The 21,325-nt window shown below is 42.0% G+C and overlaps 1 protein-coding gene across 2 annotated transcripts in view; it reads right to left on the bottom strand.

Annotated features, from left to right (window-relative positions):
* Positions 1 to 21,325, bottom strand: part of neb (nebulin) — a 279,762-nt gene that overhangs the window by 208,186 nt on the left and 50,251 nt on the right. For both annotated transcript variants that reach the window (XM_078552563.1, XM_078552562.1), the window contains exons 23-31: positions 19,957 to 20,163; positions 19,161 to 19,265; positions 15,903 to 16,010; positions 12,344 to 12,655; positions 11,299 to 11,505; positions 9,803 to 9,907; positions 7,058 to 7,165; positions 2,997 to 3,308; positions 645 to 851 (exon numbers count right to left, since the gene is read on the bottom strand). In XM_078552563.1, coding sequence (XP_078408689.1) covers positions 645 to 851; positions 2,997 to 3,308; positions 7,058 to 7,165; positions 9,803 to 9,907; positions 11,299 to 11,505; positions 12,344 to 12,655; positions 15,903 to 16,010; positions 19,161 to 19,265; positions 19,957 to 20,163 — 1,671 coding nt within the window. The remainder of the gene's footprint in view (positions 1 to 644; positions 852 to 2,996; positions 3,309 to 7,057; positions 7,166 to 9,802; positions 9,908 to 11,298; positions 11,506 to 12,343; positions 12,656 to 15,902; positions 16,011 to 19,160; positions 19,266 to 19,956; positions 20,164 to 21,325) is intronic.

A 21,325-nucleotide genomic window follows, 5' to 3' on the forward strand; every position in this document is an offset into this window, starting at 1 on the left:
ACAAAAAGTAAGGCTGACATTTCCGTGCAGTACTGAAAGTATGCTGCAGTGTTGACTTTGAGAAGAGATGTTAAACTAAGGCTCCATCTGCCTGCTTGGGTGGATATGAAAGATCCAATGGCACTATTTTTGAAAGAGAAAGCGTGCTATCCCCAGTGAGCTGGCCAAAATTGGTCCCTCAATCAACACCACAACAAAGAAACAGGTTATCAGGCCAGTATTGCATTGCTGCTTGTGGAACCTAGCAGTATGCAATTTAGCTGCCACATTTCCTACAATAATAATGACTACATTTCAAAAAATACTTCATTGGCTGTAAAGTGCTTTGGGATGTCTGATGGTCTAAAAAGCACTTATAAATGCAAGTCTTTCTTTTAGTAGCAGGCAGGGTTACAGTGGGGCTGTACAGTTGGCTAAAATGCCAAGGACACGGAATGGATCAGCCAGAGTTACTGCTGCTGATTGCTGCTCAGTGCACAATGTTTGGACGATGTAGCCACTGCATGAGGAGAGCACAGGGCTTAGCTGTGGTACACCTGAGGAGCTATATCTTTCGGGGGTGGGGGGTGGGGGAATGAAAACTGGGGATTAGAAACATTAAAATTTGATGTCTGCAGAAAAAGAGCTTGTCCCATAACCTTTACCTTATTCATTATCTGTGCATTACTCTTGGCCAAAACGATTTCCAGAGAATCAGGGATGCTTGTGAATGAAAATGTGTCAGGAAGTTGGCGGTATTTCTTCTCGCTCGCTATGTCAGTTGCTTTCCTTGCCTGCTCCACATCTAAAGAGCCAATAGGAGCCCAGCCAAGACCTTTAAAACAGGTGTTATAATCCAATTTGTAATTGTTCTGCAGGGCAAAATAAAGAAGGATAATTTTGAGTTAAGTAGTAAAAGCACACAGATTAAACAGATTCTTTCATTTGCAATTTGAAATACCCACTGGCTCAAAAAGATAATATGCACAAAATCCAAAAGGGAAGCTAAAGTTGTGGTGGATTTCTTTGCTAAATTAAACTTTAACTGGCTTTCAGATTGGAGTCTCATCAGTATTCAAAATGTGAGGAGATTTTATAAAGATTGCACAAAGTGCAGAGCAATATGAACCTTGGAAATTTTATTTCTCCTGAACCTGAAGCTAGAAATCCATTTTACCATGGTTTACCTGTGGTGGAATTCTTCTGGACACAAAGATAAAAACAAAAAGCTAAAAGCTACTGCGGATGCTGGAAATCCAAAACAAAATAAAAACAGAATTACCTGGAAAAACTCAGCAAGTCTGGCAGCATCGGCGGAGAAGAAATCAGTCAATGTTTCGAGCCCTCATGGCCCTTCAGCAGAACTGAAGCATAGTTTCAACAAGGGAGAAATATAAATTGGTTTAAGGTGGGTGGGGGGGAAGAGACACATTGAGGGTGTGGTGTGAGCAGATAATCAAAAGATGTCAGAGACAAAAGGGTCAAAGAGGTGTTGAAGGTGGCGGTCTTTGTCTGAGAAAAGTGCTAATTAAGAATGCAAGACAGGATATTCAAAGTACAGCTCTAGTGGGGGTGGGGTGGAAGGACTAAAGGTTTTAGTTTTAGATTTAAAAATAATGGAAATAGGTGGGGAAAGAAGAATCTATATAAATTATTGAAAAAAAAGGCGGGTGGGGGGGGAAAAGAAACGGGGTGGGGATGGGGGGAGGGGGGTTTAAGATCTAAAGTTGTTGAATTCAATATTCAGCCCAGAAGGCTGTAAAGTGCCTAGTCGGAAGATGAGGTGCTGTTCCTCCAGTTTGCGTTGGGCTTCACTGGAACAATGCAGCAAGCCAAGGACAGACATGTGGGCAAGAGAACAGGGTGGAGTGTTAAAATGGCAAGCGACAGGGAGGTTTGGGTCTTTTTTGCGGACAGACCGCAGGTGTTCCGCAAAACGGTCGCCCAGTTTGCGTTTGGTCTCTCCAATGTAGAGGAGACCGTCTTCTGGACACAGTTCAACATATAATCACTTCAGAGACAGAAAAAGAAAGGCATCGCCTGGGCTAGCAACACTTGCGGAATCCTAGGGCCTTGAAGAATAAGAACCTTCCATCTTGTCTTCACTGTTTAAGTATATGTAACGTTTTACATTCATAAATTTGGCTTGATTGATAAATACTAGTTACTAGTACCTTGTTAGGTCAGACACAACTGAGGGCCCCACTATTAGGAATCAAGAATTCAGAACTTAGATATTTTAAGTAAAAGGGATTTTATACTTCAAAACCCCTAAGCATACATAGGGAACTGCTACACTGAGGCAAGGAAACATTAAAGGAGGTAGGGGCAATGAAATACTGTAGGAAATTAACATGCTGACATTCCATTCTAGCAAACTCGCCTCAGCGAGACTTCTACCACCTAGTGACCCCTTTACTCTGGATTGCAAGCAGAAGTAATATTTCAGGGAAAAAAAGCTTTGAGAGTTGAGATAATGTTATTTTCTGGCATTATCAGCATAGAATCATACAAACAGAAGGAGGCCATTTGGCCTGCTGTACCTGCGCCAGCTCTTTGAAAGAGCTATCTAGTTAGACCCACTCCCCTGCTCTCTCTGCTTGGCCAGCAATTTTTTTCTTTTACAAGGATATATCCAATCCATGTTCGCAGGCAGTGCATTCCAGATTATAACAACCCACTGTGTAAAAAGCTTTCTCCTCATCACCCCTCTGGTTCCTGGCCCTCCTACTTTATCAAAACCCTTCATTATTTTGAACATTTCTATGAAGCCTCTCCTTAACCTCCTTTGCCCGAAGCAGAATAATCTTGGTTTCCCATGTCTCTTCACGTAACTAAAGTTCCTCATCTTTGGTGTCATTCCAGTAAATCTCCTCCCCAAGGCCTAGACATCCTCAACACAGTGCTTAATAGAGATGAAGGGGACAGTGTATTTATTCCATCCGAGGAGAGAGACAGCCATAAATTTCACTGATTTAACACAGATTGACTTAGTGCGGTAAAACAAGATTGCTTACATCGCTCTGGATGTCCATCATGTTCCTGGACAGAGCCAGGCTCATGGCGTCTGGCAGGTACGTGTAGTGGTGGATCAGATTCTTGTAGTTGATGTTGCTGGCTGCTTCCTGGGACTTTTTGGCAGCAGTAATGTTAATCATGTCCAGCGGTGTGTGATACTTGGTCTTGCTCTTCTCATAGTCTTTCTTGTATTCACGGTCAGACTGAATCTTGGCTATGTGCATGGAGTGGACCAGCTTAGGGTCATCTTGCAGGCTGCGGAAACCAACTTGCCTACCCCGTTCCTTCTCATAGGCCTCTTTATATCTATACTGTAATGATAATGGAGAAAGTAATACCACAGAGTGCAAATGTGTCCATTTTTTGCTAATAGATAATTGCGAGCTCTTATTGCTTACATGATGTTAATTAAAACTTTTCTTAACTACATACTTCTTCAGTGGAGAGACACACAAGAAATCACCTTCCTTTCTTTGTACTTAAGTTGTGTTTCAAACAGGTTTCGTATTAGGAATTTTTGCTCACTTACTCTCACACTGCACTGTATAAATGGCATAATGTATGTTCTGTACTATGAAAGTAATTTGTGGTAAGCATTTGCAACAGAAGTCCAACTGAAATTTAAATAATTCACTGGGATGGCATCGTAAGTATAGAATCATGGAATCATGCAGCAAAACAGGAGGCTATCCTGTGTTCTAGAACAGAAACATACCATCCAGCTTTCCCCAAATGAGCTCCTAAAACTAATCACACTCTCTTACTTGCTCCTCATGACCTTTAACATTCCTCTTTCTTGGATGAATTATCACCTTCTTGGAAAATAATTTATTGATTCTTCTTCAACAATGGTTTATGGTAGAGAATTGGAAATTTTGACCGCCTTCTATGCAAATGAATATTGTCAAATTTCCCTTTTCATTCTTTTTGTTTTTGTTTTAAATTTTGTCCTTTCATTACCACATTGTTGAACAGTGAAAATTACCATCTAGATTTTATGATGACAATGACGGTGAAACTGTCAGCAGTTTCAAGAATCTGCACATGCGCAGAGTAATGTGGAGATCCAGACGTTGCTGTCAATGATTCCATGCTCCTCCAAAGGGTGCACTGTTAGAGCCCCACACAGTTTGCCTGGCAATCCCTTGGCTTGGGGTCAGAATTAAACAGCCATCGGGAAAGGAAAAGTCTGCACCACAGATATTGCTATATCTTTGAAGGCAGCTTTCTTTGAGGTCAATGGCAAGCCCCATTACTTAACAACTGAATGCAAAATCCAGCTGTTTACACTGAAGTAGCCCATTTGCCTCTGAAAGCATTGTGTTTAGCTTAGTTAGCTGTGTTAATTTTATTAGCCATGGCAGCTTTACCCTTTAATATCAATTTCCTGTCTCTCTCTACCTAGCTCTCTCTCTCTCTCTCTTTCTCCCTCTCTTTATACTTATTAACTTTATTTTCCAAGTGAGTATCTTTCTTCCTCTTAAATACGTTGGTTTATTCTCATCTGTGGTCTTTCTGGACAATATATTTCACATTTTCATAATCTTTTGTGTGAAATAATTCATATTAGGTCTAATTTTTAAGATTACACCCCTTTGTTTTGATCCTTATAAAAGACAGTGGGAGGTCTTGTGGCTCAGTAGGTAGTGTCCCTGCCTCTGAAGCAGAAGTTCCAGGTTCAAGTCCCCCTCCAAGACTTGCTGGCCAATGATAGTGTGTTTGTGACTTGGTCATACGGGTTGAGCATTAACTTGTAAATCCTTCCAACATACATCTGTGGCAGGTGGTAAGAGCAGGACTGGTCAGCCACCTGCAGAAGGCAATGGTAAACCATTGCAGCACCATGTCAAGTATAACCATGGGCCAACCCATTGAAGTCCATGGTTGCCAATGCCCTCTTAGGGCATATGGTAGCTGAAGAGAAAGATTAAAAGACAGAGGGGTGGGTTTATAACCCTTACCTAAAGTATTATCTAGGTAAAGTGCAGTTGATGCCCGGGTGTTACTTTAGACCCAAGTATTAAAAATGGAATTACATAAAATTTTACAGCACAGAGGCATTCAGCCCAAAATGTCTATGCTGAAGTGTATGCTCCATGTGAGCCTCCTCCCAACCTACTTCATCTCACCCAGTTAATATTTCATTCTATTCCTTTGTTCCTCATACACTAACTTGATTCCCCTTAAATTCATCTATGCTATTCATTTTAACCATACCACTCTGCTGTAAAGCATTTTCCTACATAACCTGGCCAACTCCCTTCAATATTTTCAACACCTCAGCGGGGTCCCTTAAACTTCATCTTTAGAGAATGTAACTCATTTAAAACCAACCTCTCACTGTAGCTAAGACCTGATATCTTAGACCTGGGTATCATCCTGGAATACCATTGCTATTCTCCCTTCTAGATCATTATCTCCTTCTTCAGGTGGAGTGCTCAAAGCTAAACTTAATATTTGTGTGCCCTGCTTAATTGTAGTCATAATTCCTTGCTTTTACATGCTTTTCTTCATGTAATGAAGAACACGATCCCATTAGCTATTTTGTTTGTTTCTTTGCCCCGTTACCTAACTTGTATTGTCTTATGCATCTTAAATATAAAAGCCTCCCAGCCCATGCTTCTGCATTACGCTTGAACATTGGAACATCGGACTTAGGAGCAGGAGTAGGCCATTCAGCCCTTCAAGCCTGCTCCGCCATTCAATAAGAGCATGGCTGACCTGGTTGTGGATTCAATTCTGCTTTCCTGTCTGCCCTCCATAATCCTTGACTCCCTTGTCTATCAATAATCTGTCTAACTTGGCCTTGAATAAATTCAGTGGCCACTGCTTTCTGGGAAAGAATTCCACATACTAACCACCCTCTGAGAGAAAAAAAAAATTCTCCTCATCTCAGTCTTAAAAGGGAGACATCTTATTGTTAAACTGTATCTACTTGTTCTTGTCTCCCCTACAAGTGGAAACATGCTCCTGGTACCTACCTTATCAAGTCTCCTCGGGATCTTATATATTTCAATAAGATCACCTCTCATTCTTCTAAACTCCAATGGTTTATAAGCCCAACCTGTTCAACCTTTCTTCATAAGATAAGCCCCTCATCCCAGGAATGAGTCGAGTGAACGGTCTCTGCACTGCTTCTAATACAATTATATCTTTTTTCAAATAAGGAGACCAAATTGCACGCAGTACTCCAGATGTGGTCTCACCAAGGCCCTGAACAGCTACAGTAAAACTTCCCCACTTTTATATTCCAGTCCCCTTGCAATAAATGCCAGCATTCCCATCTGCCAATCTTAAATATAAAACTGTAACACCTCAATTTGCATAATCTGCATCTGTCATCGACCCTCCCACTGGTTTAATATTCCTTTATCATTTTGCAATTTTCTGTTGCTTCACAATTCATTATTGTGAAATCAGCAAATGTGGGTATAGTTTCCTCTCTATCCACTTCCAGATAATTTCACCAACACCAGTCGCTGCAGAATACCACTTGTCAGTGTTTGCTAATTGAAGACTTATCCTTTAATCTTGTGTCTGCTTCAAACCTCCAATCAATTTCCTATCAATGCATTGCCTTCAATTTGATGCACCTTAATTTTAGTTGCCTTTTGAAATCCATGTCATAGAGTCATGGAGACATCTAAGGCATAAAAGATGGCTGTTCAGCCCATCAAGTCTATTCCAGCTCTCCATACAACAATCCATTCACTCCCATTCCTGCTCTATCCCCATAGCCCTGCAAGTTTATCTCGTTCAAGTTCCAAACCTGTTTCCTTTTGAAATGATTGATCGCGCCTGCTTCCACCACCCTCTTCAGCAGCAGTTCCAGGTTGTTACCACTCGCTGCATTAAAAAAAGTTCTTCCTCAGATCAGCCTTGCATCTCTTGCCTAAAACCTTAAATCTCTGTCCCCTAGTCCTTGCATCATCAACTAACCGGACCGGGTTTTCCTTGTATAGGGCATTGATTGATTCTCTCTATCTATCATGCCAGTGGCCCTAGCAAAGCATTCTATTAAGCAAATTAAATCTAAGAACCATAAAAGGAATTTACTCACATTACTTGCAATATTTCTTGAAGCTTTGGCTGCGACAATTGGAATGGCATCTGCCCGGATATCATGGCCTTTAGCGATTGTCTTGTGCCAGGCTTGCTTATAATGTTGCTTGAAAAGTAAGTGTGAAAAATAATTGTAGAATAGATTGGCGTCCAATGTTGGGAGATTGTGGTGCATAATAAATTATCGGTTTAAGAAACACAAACTCAAATGGCATCCTTGTGGCTTTCTCACTAAGTCATACCCAAAATGACAGCACAACATGGAGATTTTCCTTTATTTTTTCATGAAATCAGGCATCACTAACTAGGCCAGCATTGGTTGCCCGGCCTAAATGACCTTGAACTGAGTGGCTTGCTAGGCCATGTCAAAGTTTTTTTTTAATTCATTCATGGGATGTGGGCATCGCTGGCTAAACCAGCATCTATTGCCCATCCCTAATTGCCCTTGTTCAGAGGACAGTTAAGATGGGTTCAGATGGGTCTTTACAACAAATGACCAAAGTTGTCATGGTCGCCATTACTGAGACTAGCTGTAGATTCCAGATTTATTGATTGAATTTAAATTCTACCATGCTGGGATTTGAACCCATATTCGCAAAGCATTAGGCTGGCGCCTCTGGATTACTAGTCCAGTGACATTACCAATATGCCACCTTTGCCTCCAAAAGAGCTTGAGAATTGATTGTCATTGTATGTCAGGTTGAACTGTAAATTGCACTAAATTGCAGCCTTGTTATCAAAAGCAGATGAGATCAGAACACAGCTGGATAAACTTGAGACTTGAGAATCCAGGCACATGTAAAGCAAAAGGGAAAACTGGAGACATCACAGCAGGAAAAATGTGATCTGCTGAAACAAATCTTTTTCCCCAATGGCCCAGAACTAACAGTCACAACATTCTCTGCTCAGTCAAGGAAATATTTCTGTACCACTCAACTGTCTCAAAACAAAGTTCTAGATAGCAATGGGCAGCGCTTTCCAAAATCCTGGATCAGTGACAGAGGGCAGAATTTTGCCCTTGGTGGGCGTGCGGGCCCCACCGGCTCGGCGGCGGGCGGACAGCCAACCCCCGCTGCCGAAACGGGGCCTGCCGCCATTTTGAGTGGGCGGGCCAATTAAGGGGGAGGGGAGGGAATCCCCATCTGTCAAAGGGCGCTCTTTTGCACATGCGTACGAAAGAGCGCACTGCTCCCTGAGACTAAGTGCTGTCTCAGGTAGATTAGTGACAGTGCACAAAAGTTAAAAAATAGAATAATAAAAATATTATTAACATGTCCCCCTCATGTGACAATGTCACACGAGATGGGACATGTTAATAACAACAACATAAACTTCATTAAACTTTTTAAAAACGGGCATGAAACCTCATCCCGCAAGTGGATGAGGTTTCATGTATTATCAGGAGCCCGCTGGGGCTCCTGGCCTGCCCGCCAGCCTTAAGGTTGGACGGAGAGGTCTTTAATGACCTTAGTTAGCCTGTCAATGGCCTTAATTGGCCATTGACAGTTCGGCGGGCGGACAGCTGATTTCGCTGTCCGCCCGCCTTCCTAAAAATTTAAAGGGACCGGGATGACGTCGGGGGTTCCTCCCGATGTCACTCCGTGTCATTTTCCCATCGGCGAGCGGGCCCCGCCCCCAAATTGCTGACGGGAAAATTCTGGCCAGAGTTTTGCATGCCATTTTCTGATAAGTTGCCAGCTGCGTACAAGGCCCCATCAGTGATGTAAGGCCTTTAGAATTTTTTCTAGATAGAACCATAGAGGTTTACGGCCATTGGTCCATCATGTATGTGCTGACACATTGCTCAAGCAATCCTAAACTTATCTTATTGTTTTGCCCTCTATGAACCTCTCTTCCTTCAAAACTACTTAACTGACTATAAAGTGCTTTAGAACGTCCTAAGATCGTGAAAGCAATGGATAACTGTTTGTTGTTTCTTTTCTGTTTTCTAATATTTATCCACATTTCCCTTAAAGGATCTAATTGGGTAGATTTTCAATTCACCACTTGGGTAGTAATCCGACAGAATGGATCGCCCACCTGTTATAGACCCTTCCTGATTTACATTCAATCGATTCCAATGGAGTGAAGATCAGGTGGTTTCTATAATGGTGGACATGCATTTTACTATATTACTGGTGAAGCAGCGAAGATAAAATCTATCCCAATGATCTCTGCCTGATGAACTGACAGGGTCTTCCTCTGCCTGTCAGAGGGTGTATGTTTATTCTCAAATTTAAGAAGTTTGGATAGCCATTGGCATTTGTTACAATGCTTTTATTCATGAAAATCCCAACAGTTTTATTATAGTTAACAAGTTAACTTCTGGGTAAAATAAATTCTAATACTGACACTTTCATTATTAACACCCCCATTGTGGACCTGCTCATTTAGTTGCATTGCCAACATGTAATGAGCTTTCTTTCCAAAGGAAAATTAGACTATTTCTATCATTTGGGCTATTTTGATAGATTTGGAAAATGGGCAAGAATATTTAGAGAGTAATGGATACCTAGGAGTTACAGAAAGAGCGTATTTCAGAGGAAAGCTTCCATTATGTGGTAAACTTTGTTCTTCCAATGCTGGGTACCAATCTCATTTTTCACTTCATGATGCACATTTATTCAGTTTTCTTTCTTACATATATCAGCAGCAGTTACCAGATGATGTTACCCTGGTTCAATATTATCCTTATTCAGTGTCATCCTTGCTAAGTAAAATCTTTACTTCTCTGGGTACTTACCTCACTTAAATTTCGAGCATTGACCTTAGCCTGTAGAAGCGGTGGATAATCAGGGGCAATGGTATACTTGTGTTTCACCTCTTCGCCGGACTTTCTGTAGTTCATCTAAAAGCAAAGTGGGAAAATCATTAATATTTGAATCAAAGCTAACAGATTCTCAGTGCTGAACTAAAACAATTGTTTCTGAAGAGCCTGAATCTCTGTAATAAATCGAAGGACCCACAAGTAAGTTGGAATTCCCTCATTTGACAGTTTTCCCTCATGATTAAAATAAAAACATGCTTTGTGTTCATTACTGATCAACAACCACATTGTCTGATAACTTTTACTGGAGAATCAGGGTGCCAATCAGTGTTTATCACACACAAAAGTAAAAAATGCTGGAAAAATTCAGCAGGTCTGACAGGATCTGTGGAAAATGCTGTCCACAGATGCTGTCAGACCTGCTGAGTTTTTCCAGCATTTTTTGTTTTTATTTCAGATTTCCAGCATCTGCAGTATTTTGCTTTTTTCTTAAGTGTTTATCACAATTTTATCACAAATTGATAAAATCTCAGAAGACGACAAAATGAATTTTTATTTATCCACCTTACCATTTTTCATAAATTTGCTGCAGTACAAACTCAGTATAAGGGTTTGAAGCAGGAAGTCATCCATCAATTTATTATAATGCCTAATAAATGTGTTATCAAAACATAGATCTTCATTTGCAATTGCTTTTCCTTCCTCAAATTTCTCCCATAGTCATCTATGATTATAGTGAAGATTTCTGTCTCTACAGGACATGGGAAACACTGAGTTCCCTGGTGAAGGAAAAAAGAAATAAAAATGCAGACCCATGACATCAGATCCCTGCCGTTACTATGTTAACCTGGGATTCCCCAAATAGGCTGCATTGGGTGTGTGCTTGGAGTAAAAGAGGCCCCGCATAATCATTCAATTGAGGTGAGATTCCCATTCCTTCTCACTCTCTTCATCACCTGCCCATTGGGTATCCTATTGGCAAGGGGCCTGAAGAAACCTGCCAATGAGTTTTGACTGGGGCTCTCACACACTGGAGGTTGTTGGAGATAGCCCCAGGATGGATTGACAGCGTCCATATTTGGGGCACTCACACCAACCACCCACCACCAACCCCACCCTGTCCCTTCACCACCCCATCCCCAAAACTCCAAATGGTTGTTCGGCAGTTAGCCAGGAACATAATTATAGGCCTCTCTGGAGTGTGAAGATACTCTTGTTTCCTGCCCTCTTTCTGGCTCTAGGTCCAGCCAGGGTGAGGTTTGAACCTGGAGTGCATCCTGACCATGCCAATGGCCCAGGACAGTAAATTCAAGGGCAAGCTATCTTCATATGGGTGTAATGGTTCTCGAGCCCCAAGCACGCAAAGTTGAAAAAATACACTCGTATTTCAACATCATTACTTTTTTTGCACTGTGTCATCAGAAACACACGAGTAGAGTCCACAGAACTGAATGTAAGACAAAAGCACTTACGTCACTGAGCTGCTTTGTGTTACTTGCGGCAAGGACCATATTCATGGAGTCAGGGATGCTGGTAAACTTGAGCGTATCTGGATGCTGACGGTATTTATGTTCACTCAGGACTTCTCCTGCTTTCTTGGCCAGCTCCACCTCTAGAGAGCCAACAGGCATCCAGCCCATGCCCTTATGCCAGCAATTGTAGTCCTGTTTATACAGGTTCTGGAAAAAAATTAAGATTTGCATAAATAATTGAGCACATTTTACAGTATCAAATAGGACAAGCAAAGTATTATATTTTAAAAGGCTGTGAAGGCTGGAACACTTGGAGCTTTGAAGACTGAGGTCAATATGCAGTTAAGGGTATCTGGGGATATAGAGCTAAGGCAGGTTAATGCATCTGAGATACAGATCAGCCATTCAATTGGGGTGGCAGGGCGGTCTTGGTAGACAGGTCATGCCCTTACCGTGGGAGCAGCTGGAGACCACCCTCCATGGACTAACGAGCACCCAAAATGGAGCCCCAGAGCCCATTGGGAGGCCACCAGATTTCATTTAAAGTAGCTCAATTGAGCTCCAGGCGAGCTGCTCCTCTGCCATATTTCCTATGGCTGGCACACCGCCAATATCTTCCCATGCCATTTTGCCAGCTTTTCTACCTCACAATCCATCTGCAAAGGCCTGGTAAAACAGCCAATGTTTTCCATTGTTGATCCAATACTTGTGTCCAAAGCCATTGACTCATGTATAATTAATTCCTTGCTCTTCTTCAAATCGTGTCAAACAATCTTTAATATCCATCTAAATCCGCAAGCAAGCAGATGTTGTTTTGAAATTTCATTTCAAGGGGAAGGGCCAATGAAGGCTCAGTGTTGCAATGGAATGACAGGTCAGGTTATGAGCTCAAGCTTTTGGCATGGGCTTTGCACATAAGACTGTCTGCCCAAAGATATGACTGAGCCAAGCCAAAGTACTGGAGACCAGCTGTTCAGACTGGAAGTGGAAGTGCTCATGAATGAGGGAAAACAAATCTTATTTCTCATTTAATGTGGTGACTTACATCACTCTGTATGTTCATCATTTTCTTGGTCAGCTCCACATTCATGGCATCTGGAAGATAGGTGTAGCTGTGGATCATTTGCCGATAGTTACAGTTGCTGGCCACTTCCTGAGCCTTCTTGGCAGCGCTAATATGGAACATGTCTAACGGTGTGTGATACTTGGTCTTGCTCTTCTCATAGTCTTTCTTGTATTCACGGTCAGACTGAATCTTGGCTAGGTGCATGGAATGGACCAGCTTAGGGTCATCTTGCAGGCTGCGGAAACCAACGAGTTTCCCCTTCTGCTTCTCATAGGCCTCTTTGTATTTGTACTGGAACCAATAAGAATGGGTTTAGAGACAAACTTGAGCTTTAAGGTTCAGTCACCAGAGTTTCCCTATAGAAATCTGTTACATTAATAATCCATATTTCACCATTCATTTACATTTTGATTTGATACACACTCACACCTTGTACTTGCGGTGAATGGAGGACCAAAGGCTAGAGAGTTTGGGATTTCAAAATTGAAGTTCTAAGTGACATGGAGGAGAATTTTTTCCAGGGGTAGACACAGAAGGAAGTGAGGTTTAGAGGAAGAAGGGGGTATATGGATGGAGAGTCATATAGGGAAGTGATTGGTTGAAAAGCCAGTTGATCTTTTGAGGAGATGGTGGGAGTGGCTGGGGTTTGTTATTGTGATTGTCAAGATAAAGGGCCTCATTGCAAGGGATAGTAAATCCTTCCACATGTATTATCCAAAAATATAATCCCGTTTCCATATCAAGCAATACACGAATGAAGATCGAGAATTTGGAAGTTACATGCATATTTCCAGATACTAACCAGGTGTCTAAGCCTCCAATTTGGCAAGCAGAAAGTGAACACTCATTCCTACTCTCCTCCTACTGACCCAGGCTGTGTTTCCCCTTTGAAAAGCCTTTATCTTCCCTCTGTGCATCCCTTGTTATCCTCCAACTGACCCATCAAGGTGTTCATTGTTGCCTTCTAATGAGCCACAAACTCAACTGTCCAGTCCTGCTCTGTTGTTGACCTTACACCCTCCCACACCTGCTGACAGCTAACTTTACCAATTTCCTTCCTATGCCACTCACTCCTCCCAATGCTCACATTGTGGGCTCTGCCAGTGGATCAGCTCTCACCACCTCTCTCCACATCTCCACCCAGAACCATGAACTAGGTCCTTGCCATCCTTGAGCTTATTCTGTGTGAATGCATTGACATCATGACTTTATTGGAAACGTGGTTGACTGGTGATGTTACCTTCAGGCCTAATGAAGCCCCCCCTCCTGGCTTGTACCTTCCACCACTTGCCCCACCCAAATCACCATGGTGGGAGTGTAGATCTTATCAATAAATCATACCTCAGTCTGTCCCTTCACTCCTTGGCACCTTCTCCTCCTTTGTTCCACCCCTATCATTTCTCATTTAAAATCCTCATTTTCTATTGCCCACCCAAGTGCCATGTCAAATTTCTCACCGAGATATCTTCACTGCTTTCCTTACTCAAAACTTCTCAACCTTGGGGATTTCAACCAGCATTTCCACCCAAAGTGCTCTCTCTCTCTCTTCTCTGAGACCATTGCTACCCTATACTGTTTTAATCTTTCCCTCCCTCATATAAACCCCTATACATTTATTCATTGTCACACTCTTGAGCTTGCCATTGCACATGGCTTTACTAAGTCCTTGGTTTCAACCACAGATAAAGCCATCACATCACTTCCCTGCATCACTCTCCATCCATCTACTCCTTTCTTGTCTAAATTGTACTTCCTTCTGTGTCCACCAATGGAAAGAATTCTCCCCCGTCTCAGGTTTAACTTCACTTTTGAATCCCCAACTGTCTAGCGTTTGGGCCTCCATTCACCACAACATTTCCCACCAAACTGCAGGTCATCCAACTTCCCTTCCTAGCTCCAGTGGTAGCTAACACTGTTAATTGTTCTCTCTCCTCAGACGTTGCCTCCCTGCCTTTAAACCTGCTGTTTCATTTCTCTTTTATCAAAAAATATACTCATGACCTCTCCATCCTTGTGATCTACCAACTCATCTCCAATCTCCCTTTCCTCCCCAATGTCCTTGAAAATGTTATCGCTTCACAAATCCATGCCCATCTGTCCTGAAACTCCATCTTTGAATCCCTCCGATCAGGTTTCCGCCTGTGCCACAAAGTCACAAATGACACCCTATGTGTCTGTCACTGTGGTAAATTGTCCCTCCTGATCCTTCTTGGTCTATCTGCAACCTACGGCACAGTTGACCACACCATCTTCCTCCAATGCCTCTCATCCAACATCCAGCTGGGTAGGACTACCCTCGTCTGATTCCATTTCTGTTTAAAAGCAAATACTATGAATGCTGGAAATCTGGAAGAGTCATACGGACTCAAAACATTAACTCTGTTTCTCCCTCCACAGCTGCTGCCAGACTTGCTGAGTTTTTTCCAGCATTTTCTGTTTTTATTCCATTTTTGTTTAATCAGTCATAGCCAAGGAATCATCTGCAATGGTTTCTCTTCGAGCTCCAACACTGATACCTCTAGAGTTATTAAGAATATAACCTGGGTTATCTCCTATTTCTAATGTTCATGCTGACCTTCAACAGCATTACTGGAAATTCAACATCAGGTTCCACATGTATGTTGACAACATCTAGCTCGACCTCAACACCAACTTTCTCGACCTATGCACTGTCTGTAGTTCGTCACAGTGCTTGTCCAATATCCATTACAGGATGAGTTAAAATTTCCCCCAGCTAATTATTGTGAGGAGGAAACCATTACTTTTGTTCTTCACCCCAAACTCCATTCTCTAGTTACCAAATCCAACCCTCTCCCTTGCAACTTTATGAGGCTGAACCCAACAATTGGCAATCTTGGTATCGTCCTTGACTCCCCCCCCCGCCACAAGATGAACTTCTGATCAAATATCTGCTCCATCATCAATACTTAGATCGGCATACCTCCAATCCTCCAGAGCTTCGAAATACCTAGGCTCTCTGCAATTTCTTTCCTCACCTTCATCTGTCAAGCCTTTTTAACTAAAATTTTCTTTGTCTCCAAAGTATCACTCATTTAGCTCACAACCACTGGAAGTTTCACACTCCCCGATCAAGACTGTTAGAAAGCATTCACCAAATGCCTCTTCCATTATTTGCTCATCATGTACAAATTGGCAATCTCTCCTCTCAGAGGTTCCATCTTGCTGTTAACAATTCTCTTTTCCTGATATGTTTGTTAAAAAAATAAAATTCCACCATTGTTCTATAGTTCTGAGTGCCAATTACTCCTTCCACTTTCCCTTCGCTGGCTTGTTCATCGGAAATCTGTCCAAGCAATCTGTCATTTTAATTTTTGTGTTCTGACTCACATACAGCACATCCACCTGCAGAACCTTAACTTGCTTTTGTTCTTATTTCATGTTTTTCAGACACATCCGTCTCTCCACCATGACAAACACTTCTTTGGACATTAAGGAAGGGATCATAGATCTGTGAGCATTTATTGAATTTTCATTTATGTCAAAAGCCATGCTTCACCGAATGTTTTTGGGAACTTACATCACTAGCAATACGTCTTGATGCTTTGGCTGCAATGATGGGGATGGCATCAGCCTTAAGGTGATATCCTTTAGCGATTGATTTCTTCCATTTATCTTTGTAGCAATTCTGTAAAAGATTAGAGAACCTCTAATTAAAATACACTATTTATTGAAGACTTAAATATTGGCAACTTCCATCCACCATAAATAACTGTAGAAGTAATATGAATGAAGTATGATTTCAAGCATAGATTTTGAATGCTCTATTACTAACTCATTTTGGTTTGCCATTTCTTTAGTTATCCCCACTTGTGCTGTACACCCTTCTCCAGCTAAGCCAGCTAAGGGGGTGGGAAAGAACCCAAATCTTAGAACTCTACCAATTATGTCCTATAACCAGATAGTAGACTGGTCGATGCAGCCGTGGTTGAACACTTAGGGCCAGATTTTTGAACGTGGTTCTGATGAAAGGTCATTGACCTGAAATGTTAACTCTGTTCCTTTCTACAGATGATGCCTGACCGGCTGTGTTTTTCCAGCATATTTTGATCTTATTTCAATTTTCTAGCTACTGCAGTATTTTGCTTTTTTATTATTATTTTAAAAAAAACTTCTGCTGGACTGCTTTAATTAACAGGCCAGCTGAAGTTGCATTTATCGAGCATTTTCAATAGGGTTATTTGTTGACATTTTCCTAAGGGCTATTCATTATGATTGCTTGGCTGAGTTTCAAAAGCTGAAATTATCTCAGTGAGGTGTCCTGAGTTTACAGTCTGATTGACTATTTAAAGGGGCTATTAAAGGATTAGGAGTGTGAACAGAATTTGTTCGTTTTTATGAGAGATTAACCACTTGTGGAGATTTAAAAGCTGTGATACTTTTTTCACTATCAAGTCTGTACAGTAAGAGCTACATTAGAATTTTAGAAGTGTCTGTATAGTAAGGGCTACATTAGAATTTTAGAAGTGTGTGCAGGGAGAAATGCAATGGAATTTTAGAAGTTTTTTTTTCATCCCCAGATAGCTCCTGAAGTTTGGCAGATACTGGGTGAGTTGGCATTGTGTTAACTTGGGGGCTGGCTATTAGGGGCTTGGGGGTGGGTGGGGGGCATGAGTTGGCATTTGTTGGCATGGGGTTATGAGAAGCAATGGAGGCTGGGTGAGGTGAGGGGTTGTGAAGGTTTTGGGTTAGAAGGCCTAAAATCTTCTAAAACCACTGGCACCACTGGTTCCAGAGCACCGAGGTGGGCTTTCTAACCAGTGGCCACCTAGCATCTGATTCCAGGCTAGGCAGACCCAACTTCACCCTGCACCCACCCTGTCCCAGGAGCTAAAATCTCACGCTTTTGGGTGCTTTTAATTGAGCTGTGTCCGGTGAGTCAGGACATTTCCCAATTTGAGCGACCCACAGTGGTAGCCAAAACTTGGCCCTTAAGCTTGGTTAGGAGTCTAGCCAAGAATCCTACTAAAGCACAATTTAGATCAATACTTTTGATGCTGAATGAAAACTATTGAAAATATGATCTTTGTAATGCTGTCTTTGCTTATACAGATAGATATTTTCTACAAATTTCTAATATATATTCATGAAAAATAAATTAAATAAAATTGTATGGACCATTAATGAAGTACACTATAGTAAGTCCTCACTTTAAGTTGCCCCACTTGACGTTATTTCACGTTAACACCATTTATGCTCTGCGTTGACATTTTCAGTTTTACGTCGCCTGAACCCTGACCCCACCCCCATGCATATTGAATTCTGGGCCAGCTACTGCCATGTTCTGATTCTGGAGCCATTGCCGCCATCAGCAGGTGTCTGTGGGGAGGTGCGAGGCCCGAAATCTGGGAGCAGGGTTTAGGGGCAGGGACGGGAAGCTACGGGCTGCCAATGGGGTGGTGAAGTGCAAGTAACCCAGGGCTGGGGAGGGAGTGAGCGAGGTCCCGGGCTCCATCTGCCAACCCCACCCCCCCGGCCCCAACCATGGCACCCCCAATCCTTCCATGGCACCCTTCCCCCAGCTCAACCAATGGCCGGGACAGGGGAGCAGCTCCTGCAGACTGTCGGGAAGGGTCCAGGCTCCGGGGAGAGAGAGAAACAGAGTGGGAATCGAGAGATAGAGGGAGAGAGAGAGAGAGAGAGCGACAGAGACACAGAGAGAAACAGAGAGAGACAGAGACAGAGTAGAAAAGGAGAGAGAGAGAAACAGAGACAGAGTGGGAAAGGAGAGAGAGAGAGAGAGAAAGAGACAGAGGGCCAGGATTTTACAGCCTTGCCGCAGTGTGTCTCCCCCTAGTGGATACGGCGAGCCATTTCAACCTCCATTCATTTAACGAGACTATTATATCCCACTGGGCAGGAGGGGTCATAAATTCCTGGGCGCAGAGTTAGAAAGCAGAGAGAGAGAAAGAGACAGGGTGGGAAAGGAGAGAGAGACAGATCGACAGAGTGGGAAAGGAAAGGGAGAGACAGAGTGGGAAAATAGAGAGAGAGAGAGTGGGAAAAGAAAGTAAGCAAAAAGTGGAACTGAGTCTCAGGAGTTCTGTGGGTGAGAAACAGAAGCTGTGCTACTCAGGTCTTGTTTGGGTGATTTAGTGTTATCTAATTTGAATTTATTCAGTAGTTCTGCTATATTCTGTGATTTATTTTACTTTGCAAGTTATTCCAACTAGGAATGCACAGTGCTGCACATGTATGATACAGTATTTCAACTTGTGCATTGCTTTTTCTGGGCAAGAGATATCTGAACGGACCTAACTCTGGCTTTAACATTGATTCCTATGGAAACCCATGATTCACTCAAAGTTGTTTCACATAAAGGTGCATTCGTCAGGAATGCAATGTTAAATGAGGACTTACTGTGTTCATTCAATTAAACTGATCAAATTTTGGTTGCAATTCACACAGTCATGTCTGACAAGATCATTCAGTAGGTTGATTAACATTCTGAATTGTACCATTGGTGATAGCAAAATTCCATTTGTTCTTAGATTTCTGATCTTAAAAAAAAGACTTAATATAAGAGAAACTTAAAAATAATGTAAGAACATGTTTGCAAATGTTCAGACTGTGTCTGATAAAGCATCTACTAAGGTGCTTATTCAGCATTGTGCTGCAGGAACTGAGGTGGAACAGGGGTTGTCCTGTAAAAGGACAATGAACACTTGATCCTGATTCAGCAATGCTACCCTAGTCCTCAAAAGGTTAACATGGAACATTCTATAACACACTAGAGGAGTTACTCAAGTCGGCAAATGCCTAGGGATATGATCCTTACATCACTGAAGTTGAAGGCATTCCATCTAGCTTGAATAAATTGGGGAACATCGGATGGCAAGGTGTACTTGTGCTTGATCTTCTCCCCTCCAGATCTGTATAGTTTCTGTAAAATAAAACCAAGTCAGAACAAGAACAACAACTTACACGTGTACTGTATGTTTCATGTGGTAAATGTCATAAGGATTCAGTGTTAATTGGAGACAGGGAAATCACCCAGATCGTCATCAAATGTGACAGATCTTGAGAAGAGTTTTGAAAGTGGGTACTGACATAATAAGGCAGCGGTGTTCAAGAAGAAAGCTCCAAAGAGTGGGTCCAAGATACCTGAAGTCTCTTCCACCAAAGGTCTATGTTGGACTTCATGTGAGACAAAATACAGGCAACTATCAGCCAGCGGTAGCTAGCAGAAAATCCATTCAGTGTCATGTGTAGCATCACTCCTATATTCCACTAAGGGCAAAATACTGGTCTTACATGCTGATTCATGGCCTAGCACATGATGACATTCCAACTCACCAATTGATTCTTTCAGTTTTTGGCAGCTCCTTTGGGTAAGATGCATTGCAGAAATGCAACATATTATGGAGGATTAGAGGGTGAAACTGTCAAAAGCTTTCCTTGCCAAAATTAAACCTACTTCTCATTGAACATAGAGTGGTACTGACATCAAAGGAAATGGGCAGGAACTCCCAAAACATCCATCGCTGAAGCATTATGAACAGGGGCACAAACCCATTGAAGGGCACTAGGAAAATATGAAGCATAATATAAACATTCAGTGAAGGACCACTTACGTCATTAAGGTGTAGTGCATTGGTTTTAGCCAGCACCATTTCAACTGAGTCAGGCACGCTGGTAAACTTGAGTTTGCCTGGTGGCTGTCTGTAATTGTGCTCATCAAGTGCCTTTCCAGCTTTCTTCACTGTCTCCAAATCTATCGAACCAAGTGGACACCAGCCAATGCCTTTAAACCAGTTGTTGTAATCAGATTTGTACAGGTTCTTTAAAGAAAAGAAAAATCATTGTAAATGTAGAATAGTAATCTTGCCATAACTGTTACCAAATGAACAGTAAGCATGTTACTCAAGTGACAGGAGATCCTGATATAGGTGATAATTTTCCTAATAATATTGAGTAAATACCACTTTAAAAATGTTCTGGAATTTTTCACAGCAGTGTACAGTAAATCTTATGAACTCTAATATTTCATAATCTTATGGAGCATGGACTTTCACCAGACAGAACCTTGGGTTACAGAATTGGCCTAAGCTTATAGTGGAATAGGAACATAAAACGATTTACAGCACAGAAGGAGGCCATTCAGCCCATCATGCCTGTGCTGGCCAAGAAAGAGCTATCCAGTTTGATCCCACCTTCCAGCTCTTCGTCCATAGCCCTATAGATTACAACACCTGACATCATATCTAAGTATTATTTAAATGCAGCGAGGGTTCTGCCTCTGCCACCCTTTCGGGCAGCGGGTTCCAGACCCACACCCCAGTCTGAATGAAAAGATTGCTCCTCATCTCCTCTCAAACCATTTAACCAATTACTTTAAATCTTTGCACCCTGGTTATTGACCTCTCTGCTAATGCAAATAGGTATTTCCTATCAACTCTACAAGGCCCCTCATAATGTTATGCAGTCTGATTAAATCTCCCTCAGCCTTCTTTCTCCAAAGGAAATAACCCCAGCCCATCCAATCTTTCCTCATCGCTAAAATTCTCCATTCCTGACAACATCCTCATAATCCTTATTGTAGTCTCTCAAATGTAATCACATACTTCATGTAAAGCGGTGACCAGAACTCTGCATAGTACTCTAACTGTGGTCTAACTAGTGTTTCATACAGTTCTAGCATAACCTCTTTTATACTCTAAGCCTTGACTGATAAAGGAAAATATCCTGTATGCTTCCTTGACCACCTTATCTACCTGATGTGCCTCTTTCGGGGACCTGTAGACATAAACTCCAAGGTGCCTCTGTCCTCTAAACTTCTCAAAATCCTACCATTTATTGTCTATTCTCTTGCCTTGTTTGTCTTCCTCTAATGCTTGATCTCACAATCTTGCCGATTGAATTCCATTTGCCACTGTGTCCCACACATGCTCCTATCCAGCAAGACTCTCCATGTCTCCATGAAATACTGCCTTTCCGAATTTC

The sequence above is a fragment of the Cetorhinus maximus genome, chromosome 11 (genome assembly GCF_964194155.1).
Source record: "Cetorhinus maximus chromosome 11, sCetMax3.hap1.1, whole genome shotgun sequence".
NCBI classification, from domain to species: Eukaryota; Metazoa; Chordata; class Chondrichthyes; order Lamniformes; family Cetorhinidae; genus Cetorhinus; species Cetorhinus maximus.